The sequence below is a fragment of the Cannabis sativa genome, chromosome 5 (assembly GCF_029168945.1).
Source record: "Cannabis sativa cultivar Pink pepper isolate KNU-18-1 chromosome 5, ASM2916894v1, whole genome shotgun sequence".
Lineage (NCBI taxonomy): Eukaryota > Viridiplantae > Streptophyta > Magnoliopsida > Rosales > Cannabaceae > Cannabis > Cannabis sativa.
The window spans coordinates 14880064-14906288 of record NC_083605.1 but is presented as its reverse complement, the minus strand read 5'-3'; the positions used below and the strand labels follow the sequence as shown (position 1 = coordinate 14906288).

The window sequence follows — 26225 nt, the reverse complement described above, 5'->3', positions numbered from 1 at the left end:
TAGGGTTCCCCTGGTTTGGATTGGTCGGAAGCTCCTCAGCCTTGGAATCCATCGTTTTCGGCTCTAGTCGAGGCTTGAAGTCTGTAGGAACAAATGGAAATTGGCTGGTGCATCTGGGTATTATGATCCTAAAAAGATAAACTTCTGAACTCAGAAGGGACATTTTGACAGGAAGGAAGTAATCCATTCTGAAAAATGGATTTCCCTAAAGAGCCAGAAGGGTAGTGAAAAATGAGAAGCATGAGCTGCCCTTTTATACACGAAGCACATTAACAAGAAAGCCAAAGATTAAGAAATCTAACGGCTGGGAATCGTGCAGAATATGAATAGGGGATTCATAATGATCTTCGAAACCATACAACCACTAGAATCAAAGGAGGCGTCCTTTCCAAGAAAGGATTTTGATGAAAAAAAACTTTTTAAGGGGCAATTGTTATACCCGAAATTCAGCTTGAGGGCAAATGTCAAGATAAAGAGAATGTGAATCGGTGCCGTATTTTTTTATGGAATAACTCATTAATTGTGTAAGTACTAGAGTATATTTGCAACCCGCTGACTGTAAAGTCTTAGGCGAGGAATCAATGTACGAACTGATACTTAGAGTGTTAAGGAGAAACCATATGTGGCTGAAAAAGAATAACGAGGCACCAGAGAAGAATAACATATACCTCGGCTCACAAATAAGCAAACTAAGTATATAAGAAGAATTAGCTAGGAGTTCAATAATACGAGATGACCATCTCGCCACGAGAAAACTTCCTATAGTTTCATCTAACTAACGGAAGTGAGACTCACAACCCGGGCAAGTTAATAGATTTCCTTATATCCGCGATCGCCGTATGTTGTCGATCTCGGATAGAAGAATGGTTCTAGCTCACCATTGGGATCGCTACAATCAAGTTTTTGTCAAGACATCTCCAGAATCATCCATTAAAGACGTGTTTAATACACGATATTTCTGACCCAGTAAAAGTGGAAAAATCACAGTTATATGACTTTCAAAATCATGCACCGCGTTTACATTTTGTATTATGTAGTTAGATCCCACGATTTAAGGGATAATAACTGTAATTATATTTTGGTCAGCCTTGTAATTATCTGTCACTATGCAATTATAAATAGTGGCAGACAATCTCAAGAAAAGGGGACAGAAAAGAAAAACTCTTACGCGAGAGGCCCTGAAAAAAGAACATACTTAGAAATCTGAATAAGATTGACTCGTGGACTATGTAGAATTTTAACTACAAAATCACGTAAAAAACCTGGTGTTCTTATTTTATTTTTCTACAATTTTTTTCTTTTTTTTTATTTCTACGTTGAATCATATTCGCGAGGCTCAAATTTGGTTAACGAAAATATGCGTTAACAGGTTGCCCAAGCCATAATCATGAAATAAATCATGTGAACCATACAACATAGAAAGATTTCTGATCTATATTAATTAGTAAATCTAATTATATTAAAATGAGTTTTATTTAGGGCACAAAACCCAATAATATATATCTCTATGTTATATTAGATGTGACTATATAACAAAAAATATATATTTTAAAAACATTACAATTTAAATTTATATTCATTACATATATCTCTTTTATTTTTTATAAAGTGCATAGCTCCAATCACCGTTGAATGGGGAGGAAGATTGAAGGTAGTGTTGTTTTATAATGCTAGAAATCAGCTCGCGCTTCGCGTGCAGTTATTTAAATTTTATGCTCACAATATTCTTATAAAAAATTAATAAAAAATAATAAGTAGACTAGGGGCGGACCCACATAGAGGCGAGGTGGGGCAGTCGCCCCCTGAAAAAAAAAATCGGAAAAAAATATCTAAGCATTTTAGTTAGTTACAACATATATTTATAAATAAAAGTGATATGTATGAACATAAATAAGTTTTGGTATAATGGTAAAGACATTACATGCATATAAAAGAGGTCATAAGTTCTAATTCCAATAAAATCATTTTTACTTTAGTATTTGCATTTTACATTTTGAACCTCTATCAATAATACATATATTTAATGTCTTAATTATTGAACCCAATATTTTTATTATTACATTTTTTTTTACTTTATACTATATTTAATACTAAAATATAAATTTGCATCAATTTTTAACATGTTATACAATGTAGAAAAAGCAGACGCCCCCTCACTTATAAAAAGAAAGTGTCACCCCCCTTAATTTAAATCCTGGGTCCGCCACTGAAGTAGACCATTAACTTTGTTGGTAATCTTCATTTTCATCTTTTGAAAGCTTGAGTTTTAGAAGGTGGATATTTGCTAAAAAAAAATGTCTATATATATATATTAGTAATTTATGTTTGACAAAACATTTTTCAAAACAAAAAAATATACTTCACTAAATATTATATTTGACAAAATCATAATTAAAAATATCATAAATCATGAAAATAAAATAAATTGTAAACTTGATTTAGTAAATATTTACTCGACTAAAAAAATACTTTATTAAACACTATATAATAGTACAATAAATATATATATATATATATAAACATATATCAAAATAAATAACTATAACTATCTTTATCCATCTATATAATAAATTCTAGAGAGCCTCACACAGAATTTAAAGTCTATATATATGGATCAATATACATAAAAATATAATATTTTTTTTGTTGTTTTAAAGAATGTGCACATTTAGAGTTAGAGATAGAAATTTTTACATGAAAAATCCTTTTTACACAATTTATTACAAAAATACTCCTACACGCCTATATCAACTTTTTTACTTACCATGTTTGTTTTATTACACAAATACCACTTAGTCATCATTTCATGCACATACACGTGTGCTTTCCCCATCACTCATCAATCAAATCCCACTCTCTTCCCTCTCTTTTTTACATTTTCTTTCCATTTCATTTTCGATTTTTCATTTCTGTTTCTAACTTCATTTGAATACAAGTAACCTCCCTTCATAAGATTAACCACCCATTATTGATCACGTTTTTCCCTCTTCTTTTTTGTTCATCCACGAAATTTCAACTCCCTCTAAGCCCACGATTTATCAACTGTTATTCCCTCTCTGTTTCAGTTTTTTTAAATTTTATTTATAAGATGGCAATCACTCGTTCATCATCATCCCCTTCTCCAGTTCTCAAACAAAAATCGAAAATGGGCAAGAAAACTTTGGCCAACAAATCCAAGGGTAAACGCCCGATCATTGAAGATTATGATTCTGATTTTGATGCTCCAATGCCCAAGCGTGGGAGACCCCATTCTTCGAAGAAAACGAAGCTCAACTTGGAGGAGCACACGGTTCCAGAAATTTCTGGGAAAAAAACTCTTGCATCTGCTGAAGATCGAACTCAAGTTGGTTTTTAGTTTCATTATCGTTTCCCCCTTTTCCTACATTTACACTTTACCCAGATTTTGGCGTTTTTTTGTTCATTCTCCTTTGTGTAATTTTAGGGTTTCATTTGCACATTTCGTTTTATGTTTTTAAATTTTTTAGTTATTTATTGTTCGTTTTGAACATTTCATTTGGTTCTTCTCTGGGTGTTGTTCTTTAATTTGGTTTTGTTTTCTTTATTTTCAGTGTTTTTTTGTGCTTATAGGTTCTGTGTTTTGTTTTCGTTTATAGTGTTTTCAATCAGTCGTTTGTAGTTTCTTATAAGTTTTTTAATAGTTTAATAATGGTATGTTTGATGTGTTTTCGATTTTCATTAGGTTTAGTTGTTTGCTGTTATATTTTAGGTTTCAAAACGATTTTCAAATCTTTGCTCTTTATTTTTCTATAGTTGTATCTGTTTTGTAGTTTGTTTGTTGTTTGTATATAGTTTTATTGTTCTTTTCATACTGTATTTTTCACTATTAAAAATTTATTGTGTTGTTATGTTTGATGTGTTTTTCGATTTCCTTTAGGGTTAGTTGTTTACTGTTTTTTTTACGTTTCAAAACGATTTCAGGTCTTTACTGTTTTTTTCTGTGTAGTTGTATGTTATTGGTAGTTTGTTTGTAGTTTGTTTATAGTTGTATTATAGTTTTCATACTGTTTTATTCACGATTAATAATTTATTGTGGCCATTTTCGTTATGTTGCAGGTTTGGGACTACAAATTTAGTCCTTCTGATATTTATAGATCTAAGTGTGTATGCACCAGTGTTTATTCCGTGATAGATAATATTAAGAACACTTTATCTGTTAATTTGCTTTCTTTGTTTCGTCAAACTCAGTTTGGGCATTTTCTGGATATGCCTGAGTTTGTTTTTCATCCGCAAGTCGTACATAGTTTATTACTAAGGGAAGTTTTCCAGCCCAATCCTAAAGAGTTTTGGGCTAAGGTTGCTGGCCGTTGCATACGGTTTAGTGCCGAAGAATTTTACTTGATTTCTGGATTAGATTGTTTCGGTGATTGCAACAAGTTGTTGTTTTCACAGGAAACAAATCAATTGGTAGAAACATGTTTCCGTGGTGTAAAAACTATTGACCACAAAGCCATCGAGGATGCTTTTTTGGGTAGTCGGTGGGGTTTGGATGAGTCTCTTGGTTTGAAAAAGGCTATTTTGTATTTCATTCAGTGTTTTCTTCTTAGCAATACTCCTAACAAAGAAGTGTCTAGGTTTGATCTAGATGTAGTGGATAGCGGTCGGTGGGATGAGTATTGTTGGGGTAGGGAATCATTTGAATTGACAATTGACTCATTAAAAGGTAGGATCCAGCATGGGATTATTATGAAAAATAGGAAGGCAGAGAAGGGAGGCCAATATGATGGCTGGTATAGGGCATTGGGATGTCCTTGGGTTTTCACGGTTTGGTTTTATGAATGCTGTCCTGCAATGGTGAACTCTTTCTGTAAGAGAGTTTCATCTTCTATTCCAAGGATTCTGAACTGGAGCAACACCATCGTCACCAAAAATCCAACTCTTCGAGACTTGAAGGGCAAGATTTTTGATTTACCTTTGGACAAGGTAATTTACAGTTTCTTTACTGTTTCTTTTCAGTTTTATTTATGTTGTTAATTTTTAGTTTTTCCAATTGTTTTAATTTTTTTCATATTATGTTTGATTATGCTGTTCAGTTGAAGATCAAAAACATGCGTCCTACTGATGAAGAGAGGCAGCAGCTTCAACTTGACGGTTTATTTCTCGATGAATCTATTGATGACCGTGGTGTAGCGAAGCAATCCTTTGAGGGTGGGTCATCTTCAAAGAAGTCTGATTCAGCAGATATTGATTGGATGAAATCTAAGTTGGAGATGGTCATTTCGAATCAATCATCATTGGCCGAGGACTTCATATCCTTGAGGTGTTTTGTTGATTTTAATTTCAAGTCCGTAATGACTGTAATTAAGGATATCTAGGAGAAGGTTAATGCCATTCATCGTCATCCTTCTAATGAGGTATTTATTCATATTTTATTGTTTAGGTTTTTTCATATATTTTTTTTAAGTTTCTTTACTGTTTTATTTAAGTTTCATTTATGTTGGTTGATACAGGGAAAGTCATCGGATGAATTAGTAACTCAAGATTCTGATGATGATGCTGATGATGATGATGATGATGATGATGCCGAGGATGATGAGAAGCAATTGCCTGATCCAGAAAATATTGATTCCGACTCCGACGATGGTGGTGAGTTGGTTAAAGTTGGTGGGGATGCTGATGATGCTGACAAGGTTGTTACTGCTGTTCCCCCTGCTGATGTGAATCCATCTGAGGCTGTTGGAGGGAGTGATAAAAATGTTAAGGATGTTGAGAAGCCAAAGGGCGATGAGTCTCGATTGAAGGGGGACGATTTCTTTGATGGGTTAAGCCAGCTTGAAATAGATGATGATCAAGTTGTGTTGGCTGGCTTGGAGGCTGTTGGTAAAATCCATGTAAGTTTATTTTTAATTGTTTGCAAGAAAATTAGGTTTCTTTTTGGTTGCTCAATAGTTTCTAGTTTGTTTTGCAACTGTTTTAATGCATTCTTTCATTTTTAGGTCCCCGCACCCAATCCAGATGTTGTTGGTCAAAAGTCAGATGCCCTTCATACTGATGAAGAAACTGAGGACACTTTCTCTGATACACCTCTGTTGGATAAGAGGAAGCGTGCTCCGGCCTTGAAATCTCCTTTTGTTGATTTCGGGTCTGCTGATGTGGGGAGCACTCCAATGGAGCTTATGTCCTCAGGTTCTCAATCAGCTGGGGATGATAGGGATTTCAAAATGGTGACTTATGTGAAGGGCCTTTATGCTCTTAATGATGCGTTTGCTGATCCCGTATCTACCGAGATTGAGGCAAAATTTGACGCTTGGATTGGTGAAGGATTGCTTAAACATCCTAGGTGACTGTTTTTATTAAATCTGTTTTTGTATTATGTTTTATTTTTCAGTTTTATTCTGGTTTTAATGCTATTTTTTTGCTGTTTTTTTGTTGTTGTAGGCATTCTAATTGTTATGAAGATGGCGCAAAGAAATTTACCCCGGGTTTTAGGCTAGGTGTTGATTATGTTGAGGATAAAACTTGGTTTTATCATTTGGCTACATGCGACATGTTTATGAACGACTCGGTAAAGTTTCCAATTTATATTGTAGTTATGATAGTTTGTTTTCAGTTGCTTTATAAACGTTTTTAAGTTTTGATACTGTATTACAGTGTTTTTACAATTGTTCAACCTTTTCATTTGTGTTTCTGTGTTGTTTTTTTTTTAGCATATGAACACCATATTCTATTACCTTCGGAAAAAAGGTAAATATTCTTCCGCTGTGACGTTGAATTTTGCAACTACTGATTGTCTCTTTGATGATTCCATCCAAGCTTTGTACCACAAATATAACAAGGCCAAGTCAATGAAGACTAAGATGTCACACATTCACGCTGCCCACCCAATAGCGCATTACATCCGAGGTATGCGCATTCCCTGTTCCAAGCCTTGGTATGAAGCCGATCATGTGTTATTCATCATCAATCTAAGAAGGGAAAGTCATTGGGTGTTTGGGCGTCTTGACTTGAATGAAGGGATTTTGTTTCTGTATAATTCTTTGAGGACTGCGAAGATGAATGCTGCAGCTAGGAATGCCATGAAGGCTTATTCTGTGTTGCTGCCTTTGTTTTTCGATTTACTTGGTTTCTGGAAGAATAGGTCACAAGCTCCTGCCTCAGGTTCTGACCCTACAGCTCCCTTAAGAATCGTGGAGATTAGTGGTCTTCCGTCTCAGCAGAAAAAGTGAGTGTTTCTTTTAAGTTTATTTTATGTTGTTTTTTAGTTTCTAAACTGTTTACTTTTCTTCTGTTTTTATAGTGATTGCGGAGCATATGTTGCTGCATTTGCCGAATTCTTTATCCACGGAAAGGATGTCCCTGCGGACTTTGACATCGAAGTTTATCGTACCCAACTTGCTGCACTTTTCTTCTCATATGGCCAAAGGAAAATTGATGAAAGCATTGATAGCGAGGATGAGAAGCAAAGCAAGTCTTCTAAGGCATCTAAATTGAAAAAATAGGATCTTTTAATTTGGTGACTCTTTTCTGTTATTTGTTGAATCTATTATCAGACAATAGTTAGTGTTATTGGTTGAATGTAGGTATTATATTTGATTTTATACTATGTACCTGGTTTAAAACTTTTAGGATATTTGACATTTACTCCTTATAATATGTTTATTGTATAGGTTTGTATTTCCCAAAGTTGTTTGTTTTTTTAATTGTTCAAGTTCTTATATACGGTCGCACAACTATGGAGAAACTATTAACCAACTGAATACAAACAATGTTTTTATTTTTTTCTAAATTGTGCTATGAATGTATTTTTATTCTTTGTATTCCATTACTCCTTTTTCCTTTATTTTAGTTATGTTTTATCAATTCTTGACTGACTGCCTTTAAAACTGTAAAGAAGAAGTCATTCCGGTACTTAATATTTACAAAGGGTCACAACTGTAACAAAACGATTTTGCAACTACTAAAAAACTGTTTAAAATTTCATAAAAATGAAATCCCATGTATTTAGAACATCACAAATCAACCTGTTTGAATTTGCACACAAAATTAAACAATTCAAATATTTCATATGTATCTATTTTATTGCTTGATTGTTGCATGTCTTTCGATTGTGTCCGTGTTGACCACATTTGCTACACCTGTTATGTTTTTTTGTATCCCATTCAGATAAAAACCTTCGTTTCCTTGGTCTTCTAGATCTTATTTTTTTGTTTGGTGGCAGAACAATGATATCTTTTATGTTTTGTGGCACATCCCAAGTTGTGTGATTGTGTACAGGATATGTTGAGCCGCTGTATGTTTCAAGCCATGTTCGCGTGGTGTAATAACCTGAACAGTAGTTGTAAACATTCAAGTTCATCTCTTTTATAACAGCAAGCGCATGAGCACACGGTAACTCATCAAGTTGGCATCTGTTGCAACTGCATGTTTTCTCCTTGAGGTTGATGACCCATTATCTGGTTAGTTCAATGACTTCGAACATGGTCTCGTTTATTGGTTTTACCTGCGGATTAAGTGTAAAACTGTTAATATGTATAACAACGGCAAACAAACTATTAAGAAACTATAATACAACTAAAATATTAAACATTTCATTACATTTTCTGTCAATGAGTCCACAAAGTTGATTGGGCCGGCCCACAGTATTGTTGTAATATTTTACCCTTTTTAGAATTTTCCTGTTTTTTTCCCTTAGAAATATGTATATAAATAAATATTAATTATTTATCAAAAGCTTTACAATTGGTAAATAATTTTTATGTGAATTATAATTTTTTTGAATTATTATAAATATAAATTTGCGATTATATAAATTAAAAATGAGGTGAGTTGTAATTTTTTTCAAAATATAATTTTTTAATTTCTTAATTTTAAAAAACGCGATGAAGAAAAAAATTATTGTATTTTTTAAAAAAATTAAAAAAGAAGAGAGAATTATGGAGAAAATAAATAAAAATATATATTTTATATTAATTAATATATATTGCTAATAATAAATTAAAAAAAAATGAGAGAATTAAGAAGAGAAAATTAATGCTAATTAAAGAAAATTTAGAGTGTCACGTCATCGACTCATATCTCTACTATATATAAATATGGGTGCACTTTTAATGGTTATTACCTTTGAATTGGTAAAATTAAAAAATTTTGAGTTTTTATGCATAATTTTTCTATCTAATTAAAAAAATCTCTCATTTTTATATCATATGGGCTGAGATTGTTCCATCGGTAAAAAAAAAATTAAAAAAAAAAAGTTTTTTAGCAAGAAAAATAAGAAAAGAAAAAGTTGAGTTTGAGTTAAATATTTTTGTATGAACATATTTTTGATATAGTGTAAAAAAAGATATTTTTTGATATTTTTTTAATTAAGTAGTTAAATTGAGCATAGAAATTTAAATTTGTGATTTTATTATTCGTATTAGATCAAAATTTGATAGTTCGATATTTTTAAAAATTAATATTTATAGTTATATAATATTGATATTATATATAAATAGATGTTAAAAAAATACACCATATATAAATAATAGCAATTCAAATTTTTCATTAAGAAAATGATTAACACAAAAAAAATCCGACAGCAATCTAAATTCCTCCACTAATTCTTAAATTCTTTGACAGTTTGATAAATATAACATCATGTGCTTTACAAACCAGAATGCAGAAAGTAACCAATATTAACTAAATTAGTTAATGACTAGTTATTGGGTCCCAATATAGAGCTGGTAACAAAACAAAAAACAAACACATTACTAGTAATATGATAACATGTGCCTATAATTGGTGTACTATATATCTTTCCCTTTATTATTTTTGCTAAGATGTAAAAATGTGTAAATACAGCATAAAGTCTTCAAGTATATTACATAAAAGAAAATTGAATCTAATATGTTTTCTTATAAAGTTTAGTAACAGTAAAAGGTAACAAAAAATATACTTCTGCTTTTGAAGAAATACCAAACAGGGAACGTAAATCCTCAACAATGAAGTCGATTAAAGCACGAGAGCCCTGAAAATTTGCAACAACAACAAAGATAAAAAATTCATGTATGAATTGTGTGCACACGAGTGAGAAAAGAAAATAAAAAGTGAATTAAGTTTCAGAGCAGTAAAACATTAGAACAAAAAATGGATCAATTTGAAGTATCACATAACAACATCCTTGGGGTCTTATAATGATTTTCTATCGTATTAAATAGTAGCAACGTTTCTTCTATCCTTCTCTCTGTTGTATCAATTTGTGTATCTGTGTTTCTGTTTCTATCATAAAACAGTTGTTCTCACAAATATCTTAAACTTAGGAGCCTACCTATACGTTTTTAAGAGCGAAAAAATCGTCAAATCTTTTAAATGCTAATTTCAAATGGTAATCTAATCCTAAATTTATCAAAGAAAAAGAACAGTTCAGGAATTCACGTTATATAAAGCTAAACTGTAAATGAGAAACTAAAAGAGTGTTGTGGTAGAGAATATCTTTAATGTTGTTCTGAAAATCAGTGCCACTCCAATAAAATCAAAATTATTGACCAGTGCTTAATCAAAATTTATTGGACAATATTGTCTCACATTGATCAAATGTAAACATTTCACTCATCACCAATTGATTTTGAGATGAAACCCCATGATTCTTATTAAGAGTTAGTCCCACATTGCTAATGTGTGGAAATAAATTGTGATATATAAGATGAAAGGGCTACTCCTCCCATTGCCAATTGGTTTTGAGATGGAACCCCATGATTCTCAACATGGTATCAGAGCCACTTGTGATCCGTTGTGAGCCCAAATTGCCACCGGTCCAAAAAGCCGTTTGTGATCCGTTGTGAGCCAAAGTGCCGCCGGTCCAAACAGATGTGTGCCAATTTCCAGTGTTGGGGTCTTTGACCTGTTTCCAAATCCACAAATTTCCCGACGTGTACATCCACAAATTTGTGGGATTCTTTCAAATATCACGTTCGGTCCACAAATTTCCCGACGTGTACATCCACAAATTTGTGGGATTCTTTCAAATATCACGTTCGGTCCTGTGGTCTCTTAAAGGTCGTTCGTTATACCCTTAGTCCCACATTGCTAATGTGTGGAAATAAATTGTGATATATAAGATAAAAGGACTACTCCTCCCATTGCCAATTGGTTTTGGGATAGAACCTCATTCATCTTATTCCTCAAATTCTAACAATTCTCAACAAAACTAGATAAAAGATGACATCTGAGGTTGGCATTAAGTCCAAGCAAAAAACCATAACCGAGAGCATTAGTTCTTGAACTAGGGCACAGCTTTAATTTTAACGACTGCCATACAAGTAGTTTGATAAACAACCTTGGACTGCTCTAGCAATAGCACAGCTCTTTTCAAATGTATTGTTGGGGAGCTTCTGCAGTGTATTTTGCAAATTAAAGTGGAATGTGTTTCCATATGAGCGGCATGGAGCAAGTGACCAAATAGCAATAGCATTGCAAGCTGTTACAATCAGCACATCTACAAGTGTCAGATCCTATTCTTGCTTTATCCTACATTACGTTCAAGAAATCATCTTTAGCTTCATAAATCATAGACAAGCACAAATGCCAATAATAAATTAATAAAGTCCTTGTACAATATTCTACAATTATCCTACATAACATACAATATTAGATCATACCATGAACAAGAAAATAAACTTAGAAAACATCTTAGAATTAATAGTACCGGCCCATACAAATTTTAGAATTTATAGGAAAGTAATCCAAATTTAATCGGTGGATTTCTTGATTGTGTTTCGCTTCAAATAACACAACTCAAAAGTTCAAACTGAAAAGAATTTCTTTACTCTTGGTTATGTAAAATTCCTTAAATGTTCACTACAATTGAGTCTAAGCTTAACTAAACAAAAATAACAACTCATGCAGAAATACAAGTCAAACATTTTTACAAGCACATAAATAGCATAATTGAAAAAATGAAGTCATGTTGTAAAGAGCCTTACTTGAAACAAGATTTGGTGAAATTGAGATACCCTTAAAATCCAAATTATTAAAGTTAGTTAGTAGGGTGGAGTGACAGTTAGGAAGTTGTTAGTGTTTGTTAGATTCTCTAACGTTAGCTTGTCTTCTCTATTTCTTCAATCTCTTTCTCTCTCAAAAATAATATGGTATCAAAGCTATCCGATTGGTGAGCTATTTTGCTTCCGCATCTTCGTCTAGTTTTTCTTCCTAGCTTCTAGTTCTTTCATGGCGCGAGGAGGAGGTACTCAAACTCCCAGCAATCGCAGTCAAGGTGTTGAAGAATCAAATCATTGTTCTGCTCTCAATGAAAATGGCAGATTTCTAAAGAGTGATCCACGTAGTCCTTATTACCTTTCAAATGCTAACAATGCATCCTCATCTCTTGTTCTGAAGATCTTGGTAAGTACAACTCATGGAAAAGATCGATGATGGTGGCATTACTCGCTAGAAATAAGGTTAAGTTTATTAATGGAAAGCTTCCAGGTCCCGATGAGGATGATGAAGATTATGATGCGTGGATCAGATGTAATAGCCTGGTTATTTCATGGATCTTGAACGCTGTATAACCTACTATAGCAGATAGTATCATGTATGTAGAAGATGCATCTCGGATCTGGTCTGAATTGCAGGAGAGATTTCATCAGAAAAAGGCTCCCAGAGTGTTCAAAGTTAAGAGATCTATACAGACTTGAACACAAGGATCCAATTATGTCACTTCGTACTATACTCGGCTTAAAGGATTATGGGATCTATTGTAGGAATATAGGCCACAACCAGTCTGTACTTGTGGTGCTATGAAGATCATACAGGGATATCAAGATGAAGATAAAGCTCTTGAGTTCCTAATTGATCTTAATGAATTCTATCTCAATGCCAGATCTTAGATTTTACTTCAGGATCCTCTACCAAATGTGAATAAAGCTTATGCATGCATAATTCAAGAAGAAAAGTAGACAGGAATTATTATTCCACAATCTAAATCTTCAAAACCTTCTACTGAAAATTCAGGCTAATTTGCAAGCAGTGCACAAGGCAATCGTGGGAATAATTGTACTCACAATCAATCTAATAATCGATATGATCGATCTAATAATTTACTAGTTTGTTCTCATTGTGGTATCTCTGGACACACTATTGCTAAATGCTATAGAATTCATGGTTATCTACCTAGCCATCGATTGATGGAAGTTTCCTGGAGAGATTCCTAAATAGGAAATCAATTCGATTGATCATCAGCTAATCTTGCAGCAGACAATGACACTAATGAGGGGATGACTAAGGAACAAAATTTAGCTGCTCAATGTCAAAGGCTCATGGTTATACTAGCACAAAAGATGCAAGAAGATTCTCAATAGACTCAATAACCTCAACAAAGTGATCAGCCTGATGTATCAAATTTCTCTGGTAATGCTAATCTCATTTCTAAATCTAGTTGGATCATTGACACTGGTGCTACTCACCATGTGTGTTCTAATCCTGACTAGTTTTCTTCTACTCAACAGGTTACAAAGTTAACACATGTTAGATTACCAAATGGAACTAACATTAAAATTTCCTTAATTTGAACTGTTAAATTACTCAGTATAACCCTTGAAAATGTTCCTTGTGTTCCTGAGTTTAAACTGTTGGAATATGTTTTACCAAGATCTAGATTTACTACCATGTATGTTATTTAACATCCTAAATATGAATTTCTAAAACAATGTAAATAAACACATATAAAGTTTCAAAAAACCTTACAGTGGGTGCAGCGAAATATTAATGGCTTCTTCCACTCAAATCTCTAACCCTTGTATCCTGTCTGTAGCAGAGTATCACCAAGATCTGAGCCCGAATGTCCTTCTCTTGATTCTGGATTCTTCACACCCTTACACATTATGATTGAGATACCACTTGATGTGTGTGGGTACTCACTCTATCACTCAAGGTATGAAAATATGAAGAAGAAAAGAGAGGGGTTGGTTCAAATTTGATAGAAGAAGGAGGCTCAGGAAAATTTTACTAAAGGTGAATTTTCATCATCTTTTAAGTGTGAGCAATCACTATCTATTTATAGGCAACCACCTAGGTTTAGGTTAAGATTTATTAGGCATTAAAATAATAGAAAAATTAAGTGGAAATTACCACACAAGTGGCCGACCATAGTAATTGTAACGTCCCCGCTTCAAGCCTCCATTGGGTCCTTACACCCACGGCATAAATGGCTCTTATACACGAGTACGTCACTCTGGCTGCTTCATGGACTGACGACTGGCCCTACAGACTAACACGAGTGTTTCCAGCGTGCTTTGTCCTCACTTGCACGCTTCCTGGGAAAACTTCCCAGGAGGTCACCCATCCTGGAATTGCTCCAAGCCAAGCACTCTTAACTGTGGAGTTCTTTCGTGATGGGCTACCGAAAAACAAGATGCACCTTGTTGATATAGGTAGTACCAATCAATCCATTTAAGCTCTCTTCAACTGTGTAGTCCCTGTTGGAAATTATTTTACCAGGATCTAGATTTACTAACAAGTATGTTGGATTAACAACCTAATATGAATTCTAAAACAATGAAAATAAACACATATAAAGTTAGAAAACCTTACAGTGGGTGCAGCGGAATAATATGACTCCTTCCGTTCAGATCTCTAGCCCTTGATTCCTTTCTGTAGCAGAGCATCACCAAGATCTGAACCTGGATCTTCTTTTCTCCTTCTTTGATGCAGAAATTCCGTAGTCTTCCATACTATGATTGAGATACCACTTGATGTGTGTGGGCACTACTCATCTCACAAGGATTTCGAAATTTTTCTCTCTCTTTTTCTCTCTTAATTTCGTGGCTTATGGCTTACTATGATGTGCAAGAGAAGAGAACAAGGGCTGCTATATATAGGGAGAAGGGAGAGCACAACTTTCCAAATAAAACAGTTTCCTTAATTACTGTGTAATCAATCAACTGCCTTATTTAGTTTGATCCACCACTTTCCTATTTTTGCTAGGCTTTGATTAGCAATTACATGGCAATTAAAAAATAAAAATAATAATTGGGAAACACAAAGGGAGTGCTCGGCCATAGAGGGAAATGGGCCTCACTTGGATTTTGCAGTTTCCTCAATTTTATTTCTATTTCTCCAAAAATTCCATTTTTTCAATTCTAATCATTTAAATGCCAAAACTAATTATTTAATAACTAAAATAGATTATTAAATAATATTGTCATTTAAAATAATTATTAATTAGACATGCAAAGTTTCTCAATTAATAATTAAACCTAGAAACCCTTTTCTTTACGATTTAATCCTTAAACTGTGAGAATTCATAAAGTAGACATAGTCTAACTTTTAGAATTATAATTGATTAATTAAAATCAATTAACTGAGTCTTACAAGCAGTATGGTCTCAACTAGTATGGGGACCATGGGTCTATATAACCGAGCTTCCAATAAGTCGAACCGAATTTACCAAGTAAATTCCCTAACTTATTAATTCCTCATTGAATCCACACTTAGAACTTGGAATTGCACTCTCAGTCATATAGAAACGCTCTATATGTTCCACGATATAGACACGTCATTAGTTATCCATTGTTATAACCCTAATGTGATCAATGATCCTCTATATAGATGATTTACACTGTACAGGGATTAAATTACCGTAACACCCTACAATGTATTTTATCCTTAAAACACTTAACCCTGTATAAATGATATTTCACCTAAGTGAAATGAGATCTCCACCATTTATCTTCGTTTGGTTAAGCTCGAAGGAAATCATCCTTTACTTCTATTTGCCAAATAGAAGCTATAGATTCCATATTTATGTTAGCGCTCCCACTCAATTGCATTACCGTGTTCCCAAAATGTACGTATCACCCTGATACAAAACTAGGCTTAACTAACAAATCAAAGAACACGAGTAACACTCTTGAAATTGAGCCTAACCATATCAGGATTTCGATCATGTGATCTAGGATCAACAGTTGATATTGAATTGAATAGATATTACGGTAAATTTCAACATATCTAATCAAAGTTCAATATCGGTCCCTTCCGATGTATACTCCATACATCCGATACTGGTAAACTTTGCCAATGTCCTGGAAAGGACATAACACTTTTCCAAGGTGTAAGAATACCTATCGCTGATTATACCATGTCAGTCTAAATCCAGTGTTCTGACAAATCAGGGAATCAACTTTTGAACATATAATAAAGATTATATTCCACTGTGCTGACAACACTATAATCTTTAACAAACTCATATGTTCTGGACTTAAAAGGAATTCATACATTATATACCTATAATCATGAAATAAATCATGTGAACCATGCAACATAAAATGTTATTTCTGATCTTTATTAATAAGTAAATCTGATTATATGAAATGAGTTTTATTTAGGGCATAAAACCCAACAAACTCCCACTTGCACTAATATAAAACAAAAAGTGCATTTCAAATAATCATTAACACCTTGATATACCAATCAAGTGTAATAGTAGTAAACTCCTCGTAATGGGATCTGACAGGTTGAATTAAACACAACCTCTTCTCCACCATTACTCTTCCTTAATCACAAAATCCTTGATAATCTGAATTTCCTCTCTATATGTCTACTCTTTTGGGATACTGGATTCTATTCTTTTGGGCAACTACTCTTTCGTTATTCAGGAAGTAACCCTAGTAGTTAAGGCAAGTTGGAACACTGCCACAAATGTATAGAACTTTCCTTAGACTGAATAAGTATCTTTCCTGCAACTTTTAACATTCAGTCTCTCTCTGGTAGACCAAGAGATTTCAGATAGGTTTTTACACTTCTCCAAAATCGCTACTCCACCCCCAAAGTAATCACCATCTCATCAGCAGACTTTCTAGCACAAAGGCAAGTCTTGAAATCTGATGTGGTGTAGTCGAAGAGTTTTAAACAAACACCCTTATTGACTAACATATAGTTCCTCTTCTTAATCTTAAGATTTACTTGATTGTCTTCCAATGTTCTTCTCCTGGATTAATCTGATACCTACTCATTACTCCCACTCAACAGCAGGTGTCTGGTCTAAGGCATACAAAAGCATATCTGAGACCTCTCACTGTTGATTCAAGAAATTCTTTCATGGCTTTATCTTTTCTGGAATAGTTGAAACTTTTCCTTAGATAAATAAAATCTATGCTTAGTAGTTGTGAAGCTTCTATAGATTGCCATTGGAAAGAAAATGCACCAGCATCTTACTAAAGTAAGTTGCTTGCATTAGAGTAAGTAATTTCCAGGTATACCACAAGCCATAGGTTTAGATAAACTCAAACCTATAATACTAGGAACAGGAAGTTTTGTTAAGTCCATTGAATAGACTCATTAACGAAAATTTCCTTTCATGTCCTTGTAATAGAAAACTTTAGGTTACTCCATGTGAATGGATCAAACTATAGTTCTCTTGGCTTTCTTCTTAGTTTCTTATCTTCACAATCCATTACTTGTTTAAACTCACAATGGATTTTAATCACTAGTGTCTTCCAAGTTATAACAAGGTGAGTTCCTAGAAACTCTCCCACTACAACAAGGTACCGTGAACTATGTCAAAGAAAACTAAATGGTATGGACCTCTTCAGTTGTGTTAAGACAACAGAGGCAGTGGGATCATCTTGTAAAATAAGATGATAGAACACTTTTGGAATCAAGAAAAAAAAAATATCTCCTTTATTTGCTACTTTATTTTCAGACTTAGTCATTTTCTTAGAAAGTAGTATTTGTTTAAACAAACACTTTCTTATCTAATGACTATGGGATGCTCCACCCCTAATCACCAAGGTTAGCAGTTCTAGCTTTTCTTAAGATTTCGATTAGGTCATCCATGAATCTAGTAATGATTTACATTAAGTATACAACCATTATATCATTCTGAAATTTTATTACCATAGAAGGATTTAGGCAACGACTAGTAACTAATCCTCAATATGCAACTCGAATTTCTGGGGAGGTAAGTTTGGATATAATTCAAAATCAAATTAATGATCTTTGAACTGCATATCTACTAACTTTTTCTCCACCCCTATCAGTTCGCAAGATCTTTAACCACTTACCTTCACCATTGCTAGAAATTCATGAAATTTTTCAAACATTTCAAATTTCTTTTGCATAAGGTAAAATCTAGAGTGATCGTTTTAAGAATACAACGAAAACTCATATCCACCCCTGAATGTACATCCATCTTCGAATGAGATGAAATTACTTTCAGTGGATATACGCATATTAACTCTTTGCAGAGAATGATCTTGTCAAAACCACTATGAACAAGATACAAATGCCATAGATTTATAAAATATGTGGTTGTATCTTTTGATGACTTAAGTTACATCAACATCAAAGAGTTCTTAGAATAGTGCAAGTGGATTCTGGTCACAGAATACTAAACTCATACAGTTTGAATCCATTGATAGAAAATGGTTATGAAACACTTGTGAAAGTGTAACTGTATAATTAGTCATTCTTTCTTGGACCACCACTACTAATCAAACTCTATGATTTGCCTATACAAGTAGGAGATATCTAAGATTGAGGATTTATATCATTTAGGGATGGAATTCCGAGAATATAATCATATGTGTCATCTAATTTCTTAAGAGAAAATATGACTTTATATGATTTATAGACCATTCATCCAATGATATGTCATTAAGCTAATTCGAAATGACTAAGCTAAGAGGAATTAGGATAATTTCGTTTTAAATAAGAATCCAACGATGCTCCGATTAGCGAGAGTCAAAGTAATCTTATTTATACAATCTTCTTGTTTCATATTGTAAAACACTAGTCTAAGGTGTCATCAATTGATGAACAGCTAGATGTTGCATATACAATATTTATCTTTCGAGATCTAACACTATTATGTTAGTCTAATGGTGAAAATCCATTAGGGATTTATCTCATTAGAAAAACAAATCAAGTTAGACCAACAATGAAGATTCGAAATTAAACTACAATTTAATAACAGAAAATAACATGGTTCAATACAAATTCATACACAATTCAGAAATTATTAAGCACATAGCAAGTAGGAATGACAAGTGAAAATACTAAAACATACAATCCTAAATAATTTCCAAGGTTTTCAACAAACTGATATCAGTGTCCCGTTTAGGCGAGAGTCAAAGCTACCAATCATTGAATAGAGTTGTCAGCTCATCTAAAATGTCAAACATTCTAGCAACCTTTTATTCGATCAAGATGTGAATCCGCGTTGTCCCGTTTAGGCGAGAGTCAAGGCTATTCTATCTTATGAGCTTCCACCATTGTTTCATATTCTTGCAAGTCTTATACAGCGCCACCATTAGGGTGAGCATAAACTATATAAAAAACTTACAAGATTACTTATCTTTCGAGATTAAACGGTGCTAACTTGCTAATGAACGTTCCTCCATTAGGGAGGATTACTCACTAAAACAATAGCTATGTAAAACCAACAATGGAGATCGAATATCCTTATAATAATAAAGCTCATTATTTAATGAAGGGTTGTATTTTCTTCTAATATTTATTTTAATCCATTTATTTTAAATATATATTTATTTAATTAAATTTCCAATTTAGAATGAAAAATTCCAAATATAAATTTTAATTTAATATTTATAAATTATACTGTTGGAAATTATTTTACCAGGATCTTAGATCTACTCACAAGTATGTTTATTAACATCCTAAATAAGAACTTTCTAAAACGATAAATTAAACACATATAAAGTTTAAGAAACCTTACATTGGGTGCAGCGGAATATAATGACTTCTTCCGTTCAGATATCTAGCCCTTGATTCCTTTCTGTAGCAGAGCATTATCAATATCTGAACCTGGATCTCTTTCTCTGAATCCTTGATGCTGAATCTGCTTTGCTGATGATCTTTCTTCACGATCTTCCTCACTATGATTGAGGTATTGCTTGATGTGTGTGGGCACTACTCTAATCACTAAGGATTTCGAAATTATCAAGGAAGAAGAGAGAGTGAGGGTGGCGGCTAGAGAAGAGAGAGGAGGCTCAGTTTTTTCTATTCAGAAAAGTGTAATTTTCCTGAAGCCTTCACTATCTATTTATAGCATTCCACTAGGGTTAGATTTGAATTATTTGGCATTAAAATAATGAAAAAATCAACTTAAAATACCTACAAAGGTGGCCGGCCATGCACTTAGTGGATTGGGCCTTGCTTTTTGCAATTTTGCAATTTTAACACCTTTTGTATCTGATTTTCTCAAAAATGCCAATTTCCTAATTCAACCATTTAAATGCCAATTATTAAATAATATTGTCATTTATCATATTTATTAATTGAACCATACAAAGTATCATAATTAACAAATATGCCCCTATAAACTCTTTCTTTACAATTTCGCCCTTACTTAGTGAAAAATTCACAAATAGACATAGTCGAATTTGAGAATTATAATTGATTAATCAAAACCAATTACATGAGTCTTACAATCAATATTATCTCAACTAGTGGGGGGACCATCGGTCTATATAACCGAGCTTCCAATAAGTAGATCAAGAAGTTAGCACTAAAATTCACTAACTTATTAATTCTTCGTTGAATCCACGCATAGAACTTAGAATTGCACTATCAGTATATAGAATGCTCTATATGTTCCACCATATAGACACATCATTAGTTATCCATTGTTATAATCCTAATGTGATCAATTATCCTCTATATGAATGATCTACACAGTAAAGGGATTAAATTACCGTAACACCCTACTATGTATTTTATCCTTAAAACACTTGACCCCGTATAAATGATATTTCAGCTTATGTGAAATGAGATCTCCACCATTTATTTTCGTTTGGTCAAGCTCGAAGGTGATCATCCTTTGCTTACTATTCGCCAGATAGAAGCTATAGATTCCATGTTTATGCTAGCGCTCCCACTCAATTGCACTACCGTGTTCCCAAAATGTACGTATCACCCTGACCTAAAAGTAGGCTTAACTAACAAATCAAAGAACACGAATAGCCTTTCAAGATTGAGCCTAATCATAACAGGATTAAGATCATTTGATCTAGGATCAACTAGGCGATATTGACTTGAATAGATTTTACGGTAAGTTTAATTAAATCTAAGTCAAAGTTCAATATCGGTCCCTTCCGATGCATACTCCATGCATCCAACCTGAGCTTTACTTTAACCAATGCTCTGGAAAGAACATAGCACTTCTCCAAATGCAAGTAAACTCTGTTGTAGATTATCATATCAGTAAAACCCTATGTCTGATAAATCTAGGAAACTTTATTGACATAGTCATGTTTACTTTCCAATGTGTTGACGGCACAATAAACAGGATCAAGTATGTGAAAAGGGTTTCAGATGAATTTATACATTATGTACATATAATCATGAAATAAATCATGTGAACCATGCAACATTAAATGTTATTTCTGATCTATATTAATAAGTAAATCTGATTATATTGAAATGAGTTTTATTTAGGGCATAAAACCCAACAAACTCCCACTTGCACTAATATAAAACAAAAAGTGCGTTTCAAATAATCTCAACACCTTGATATACAAATCAAGTGTAGTAGTAGTAAACTCCTCGTAATAGGATCTGAAAGGTTGAATTAACCACAACCTTTTTCTCCACTATTACTCTTCCTTAATCACAAAATCATTGATAATGTGAAATTCCTCTCTATATGTCTACTCTCTTGGGATACTGGATTCTATATCTTTGGCAACTACTTTTGGTTAATCAGGAAATTAACACTAGTAGTTTAAGGCAATTTGGAATGATGCCAAAAATGTATAGAACTTTCCTTAGACTGAATAAGTACCTATCCTGCAACCTTAACATTCATTCCCTCTCTGGTAGACCTAGAGACTTCAGATAGGTTTTTACACTTCTCCAAAATCACTATTCCACCCCCAGAGTAACCACCATCTTATCAGAAAGATTTACTAGCACAAAGGCAAATTTCGAAATCTGATATGGTGTAGTCTAAGAGTTTTAAACACACCCTTATAGACTAACATATAGTTCCTCTTCTTAATCTTAGGATTTACTTGATTGTCTTCCAATGTTCTTCTCCTGGATTAATCTGATACCTACTCATTACTCCCACTCAACAGCAGGTGTCTGGTCTAAGGCATACAAAAGCATATCTAAGACCTCTCACTGTTGATATAAGAAATTCTTTCATGGCTTTATCTTTTCTGGAATAGTTGAGACTTTTCCTTAGATAAAATCTATGCCTAAGAAGTTGTGAAGCTTCTATAGATTGCCATTAGAAAGAAAATGCTTCAGCATCTTACTAAAGTAAGTTGCTTGCATTAGAGTAAGTAATTACCAGGTATACCACAAGCCATAGGTTTAGATAAACTCAAACCTATAATACTAGGAACCAGAAGTTTTGTTAAGTCCATTGAATGGACCTATAAACGAAAATTTCCTTTTATGTCCTTGTAATAGAAAACTTTAGGTTACTCCATGTGAATGGATTAAACGATAGTTCTATTGGCTTTCTTCTTAGTTTCTTATCTTGACAATCCATTACTTGTTTAAACTCACAATGGATTTTAATCACTAGTGTCTCCCAAGTCATAAGAAGGTGAGTTCCTAGAAACTCTCCCACTACGACAAGGTACCGTGAATTATGTCGAAGAAAACTAAATGGTATTGATCTCTTCGGTTGTGACAAGACAACAGAGGCAGTGGGATCATCATATATCAAATAAGATGATAGAACACTTTTGGAATCAAGAATTAATATCTCCTTTATTTGCTACTTGTTTTCAGACTTAGTCATTATCTTAGAAAAGTAGTATTTGTTTGAACAAACACTTTCTTATCTATTGACAATGGGATGGTCCACCCCTAATCACTTAGAAAAGCTAACAAACCATGGTTAACAGTTCTAGCTTTTCTTAAGATTTTTGATTAGGTCATCCATGAATCTAGTAATGTTTTACCATTACATCATTCTGAAATTGTATTACCATAGAAGGAATTAGGCAACGACTAGTAACTAATCATCAACATGCAACTCGAAATTTCTGGGGAGGTAAGTTTGGATATAATTCAAAAATCAATTTAATGATCTTTGAACTGCATATCTACTAACTATTTCTCCACCCCTATCAGTTCGCAAGATCTTTAACCACTTACCTTAATGGTTTTAACCATTGCTAGAAATTAATGAAATTTTTCAAACATTTCAAATTTCTTGCTAAAAGGTATAATCTAGAGTTATCGTTTTAAGAATACAACGAAAAACTCATATCCACCCCTGAATGTACATCCATCTGCGAATGAGATGAACTACTTTCAGTGGATATAGGCATATTAACTCTTTGCAGAGATTGATCTTGTCAAATCCACTATGAACAAGATACAAATGCCATAGATTAAAAAAAATGTGGTAGTGTCTATGATGACATAGGTTTAGTTACATCAAAGAGTTCTTAGAATACTGCAAGTGGATCCTGGTCACAGAATACCTAACTCATATTCCATACAGTTTTAATCCATTAATAGAAGATGGATATTAAACACTTGAGAAAGTGTAACTGTATTGTATTCTGGAATTAGAAATATAAGAAAATTTCTGTTTGGATTCTAAAATTAAAGTCAAAGACTTAAATTCAACCAAATATAATGAGTAATTCTTTCTTGGACCACCACTACTAATACAAACTCTAAGTCAGATTTGCCCATACAAGTAGGAGATTTCTAAGATTGAGGATTTATATCAATTGGGAATAGAATTTCGGGATTATAATCATATGCGTCATTTAATTTCTTAAGAGAAAATATAATGACATGAAATGATTTATAGACCATTCATCCAATGATATATTATTGAGCTAATTCGAAATGAATAAGCTAAGAGGAATTAGGATAATTTCGTTTAAAATAAGAATCCAACGATGCTTCGATTAGCGAAAGACAAAGTAATCTTATTTATGTAATCTTCTTGTTTCATATTGTAAAAATACTAGTCTAAGGTGTCATCAATTGATGAACAGCTAGATGTTGCATATACAATATTTATCTTTCGAGATCTTACACTATTATGTATGTCTAATGGTGAAAATCCATTAGGGATTTATCTCATTAGAAAAACAAACATGTTAGACCAACAATGAAGATTCGAAATTAAACTACAACTTAATAACAGAAAATAACATGGTTCAATATAAATTCATACGCAATTCAGAAATTATAAACATATAGCAAGTAGGAATGACTAGTGAAAATACTAAAACATACAATCCTAAATAATTTCCAAGGTTTTCAACAAACTGATACAGTGTCCCGGTAGGCGAGAGTCAAAGCATCATTTATTGAATAGAGTTGTCATCTCATCTAAAATAGAAACCATTCTAGCAACCTTTTATTCGATCAAAATAAGAATCCAACGTTGTCCCGGTAGGCGAGAGTCAAGGTTATTCTCATTTTATGAGTTTCCACCATTGTTTCATGTTTTATGAGTTTATCTCTAAGTAGTCACCGTAGGGGAGAGTCTAAATAGAGACGAAAACTCACAAAACACTTATCAAATGAAATCTTACGGTGTTAAATGCGTTCAACGAATAACCATCCATAGGGGGACGAAGTCTAGCGTCTCGAGGTTATATTGAAACCATTTAATTTTTGTAAGACCAACAATGGAGATCGAATATCTTAATAATAATCAAGCTCATTATTTAAAGTGAGTTGTATTTTCTTTGATTCTCTTTATTTAATTTATTTATTTTAAATATATATTTATTTAAAATTTCCAATTTAGAATGAAAAATTCTAAATATAAATTTTAATTTAATATTTATAAATTTTACTTAGATGGATATAAAAATAACATGAATTATTTCCATCTTAGTAATAATTTCCAATAAATATTTAGAAAAATATTTAATTTAAGTTGTTACAAAATTAATATAAATTAATTTACAACTCAAATTTAATTTTCTATAAATATATATTGCATTTCGAAAAATTAAAGTATTTAAGAATACAATTTTCGAAAATGCATGTTAAAATAAAAAATTAATCCTGGAAAAATTATTCTAATTTAATGTTGGCCCAAAATTAATTAATAAAATTAATTTACAACAAAAAATATAATTTTCCTATTTAATTATATATATAAGAAAAATTTCAAATATTTAAGTATGATGATGAAAATCAACTTAAATATTAATTTTCTATTTAATTAAATACACTAGAAAAATACTTCAAGCAAAAATATCATCTATCTAGATTTTCCTTTGACTAATTAATTCAATTTCTAATAATATACTTTAATTCAATTTTTAAATTAATCAATAAATGAAAAAATCATTTATTTAAGTTGATCCAAGAATTAATTAAAATAAATAATTAATTTACAACTTAATCTATTTTTCAAGATAAAATTCGAAATTCTAGCATTTAAGAAATGCAATTTCGAAAATTGATTAATAAAATAAAGAAAAAATATATTTTGAAAATTATTTAAATTTAGTTGAAAAAATAAATTTCAACTAAAAATAATTTTCTATTTAATTAAATGTCATGAAAAAGAAATATTTAAGTATGATGATAAAAATCAACTTAGATATTCAATTTTCAAATTAATTAAATGTATTAAATTCAAGAAATAAATAATTAAGTGTAGAGAAGGCTTAATTATTAATCTCTAATTTAATACTGGGAAAAAATATACTTAAAATAAATTGTACCAAAATTAATTATTTAAATAATTAATTTCACAATGTATAATATTTTCCTATTTAATATTAGAAATAATAAGTAGTCTAGAAATAACTATCTAGAAAATATCTTATTTGACTAAGTATCTTTTCTACAAAATTTGAAAAAATATCTAATTTAAGTTGTTTTAGAAAAAATCTAGAACTTAAATATTTTAAAATTTAAATTTAATTAAATATCAGAAATTAAGTTGTAACCACTTAATTCAAAAATATTCCATTTTAAGTTAATATTCGAAAAGATATCAACTTAAAAAATATCTAAAATATTCCATTTTAAGTTAATATTCGAAAAGATATTAACTTAAAAAATATCTAAAGAATCTTAATAACCAATGCCTAAAATTCCTCAACTTAATTTTGAAATTTGAAATTCAAAAAGATATTCAGATTTAAGTTGGTTAGTTGTAGATAACTAAATATCAACTTAAATAAGAATATTTAATGAAAAATTTAAATTAAGTTCCAGAAAGAATCTAGATGGTTATAATTCTATATTTAATTAAATACAAGAAAATACATATAGTTTAGCTTAGAATAAAAAATTCTTTAAACTTTAATTTTCTTAAATTAATT

At 32.1% G+C, this 26225-nt stretch overlaps 1 protein-coding gene across 2 annotated transcripts; it reads left to right on the top strand.

Annotated features, from left to right (window-relative positions):
* The first annotated feature begins 2725 nt into the window (after positions 1 to 2725).
* LOC133037820 (uncharacterized) lies at positions 2726 to 8210 on the top strand. Of its 2 annotated transcripts, none has more exons than XM_061115460.1 (2): positions 2726 to 6523; positions 6666 to 8210. In XM_061115460.1, the coding sequence occupies exons 1-2, from the start codon at positions 6506 to 6508 to the stop codon at positions 7182 to 7184; spliced, it is 537 nt and encodes a 178-aa protein (XP_060971443.1). In that variant the 5' UTR covers positions 2726 to 6505; the 3' UTR covers positions 7185 to 8210. The 2 variants fall into 2 exon arrangements, 1 of the variants encoding a protein (XP_060971443.1); XR_009687805.1 differs by having other exon boundaries at positions 2728 to 6523; positions 6666 to 8204.
* The last annotated feature ends 18015 nt before the right edge of the window (positions 8211 to 26225 follow it).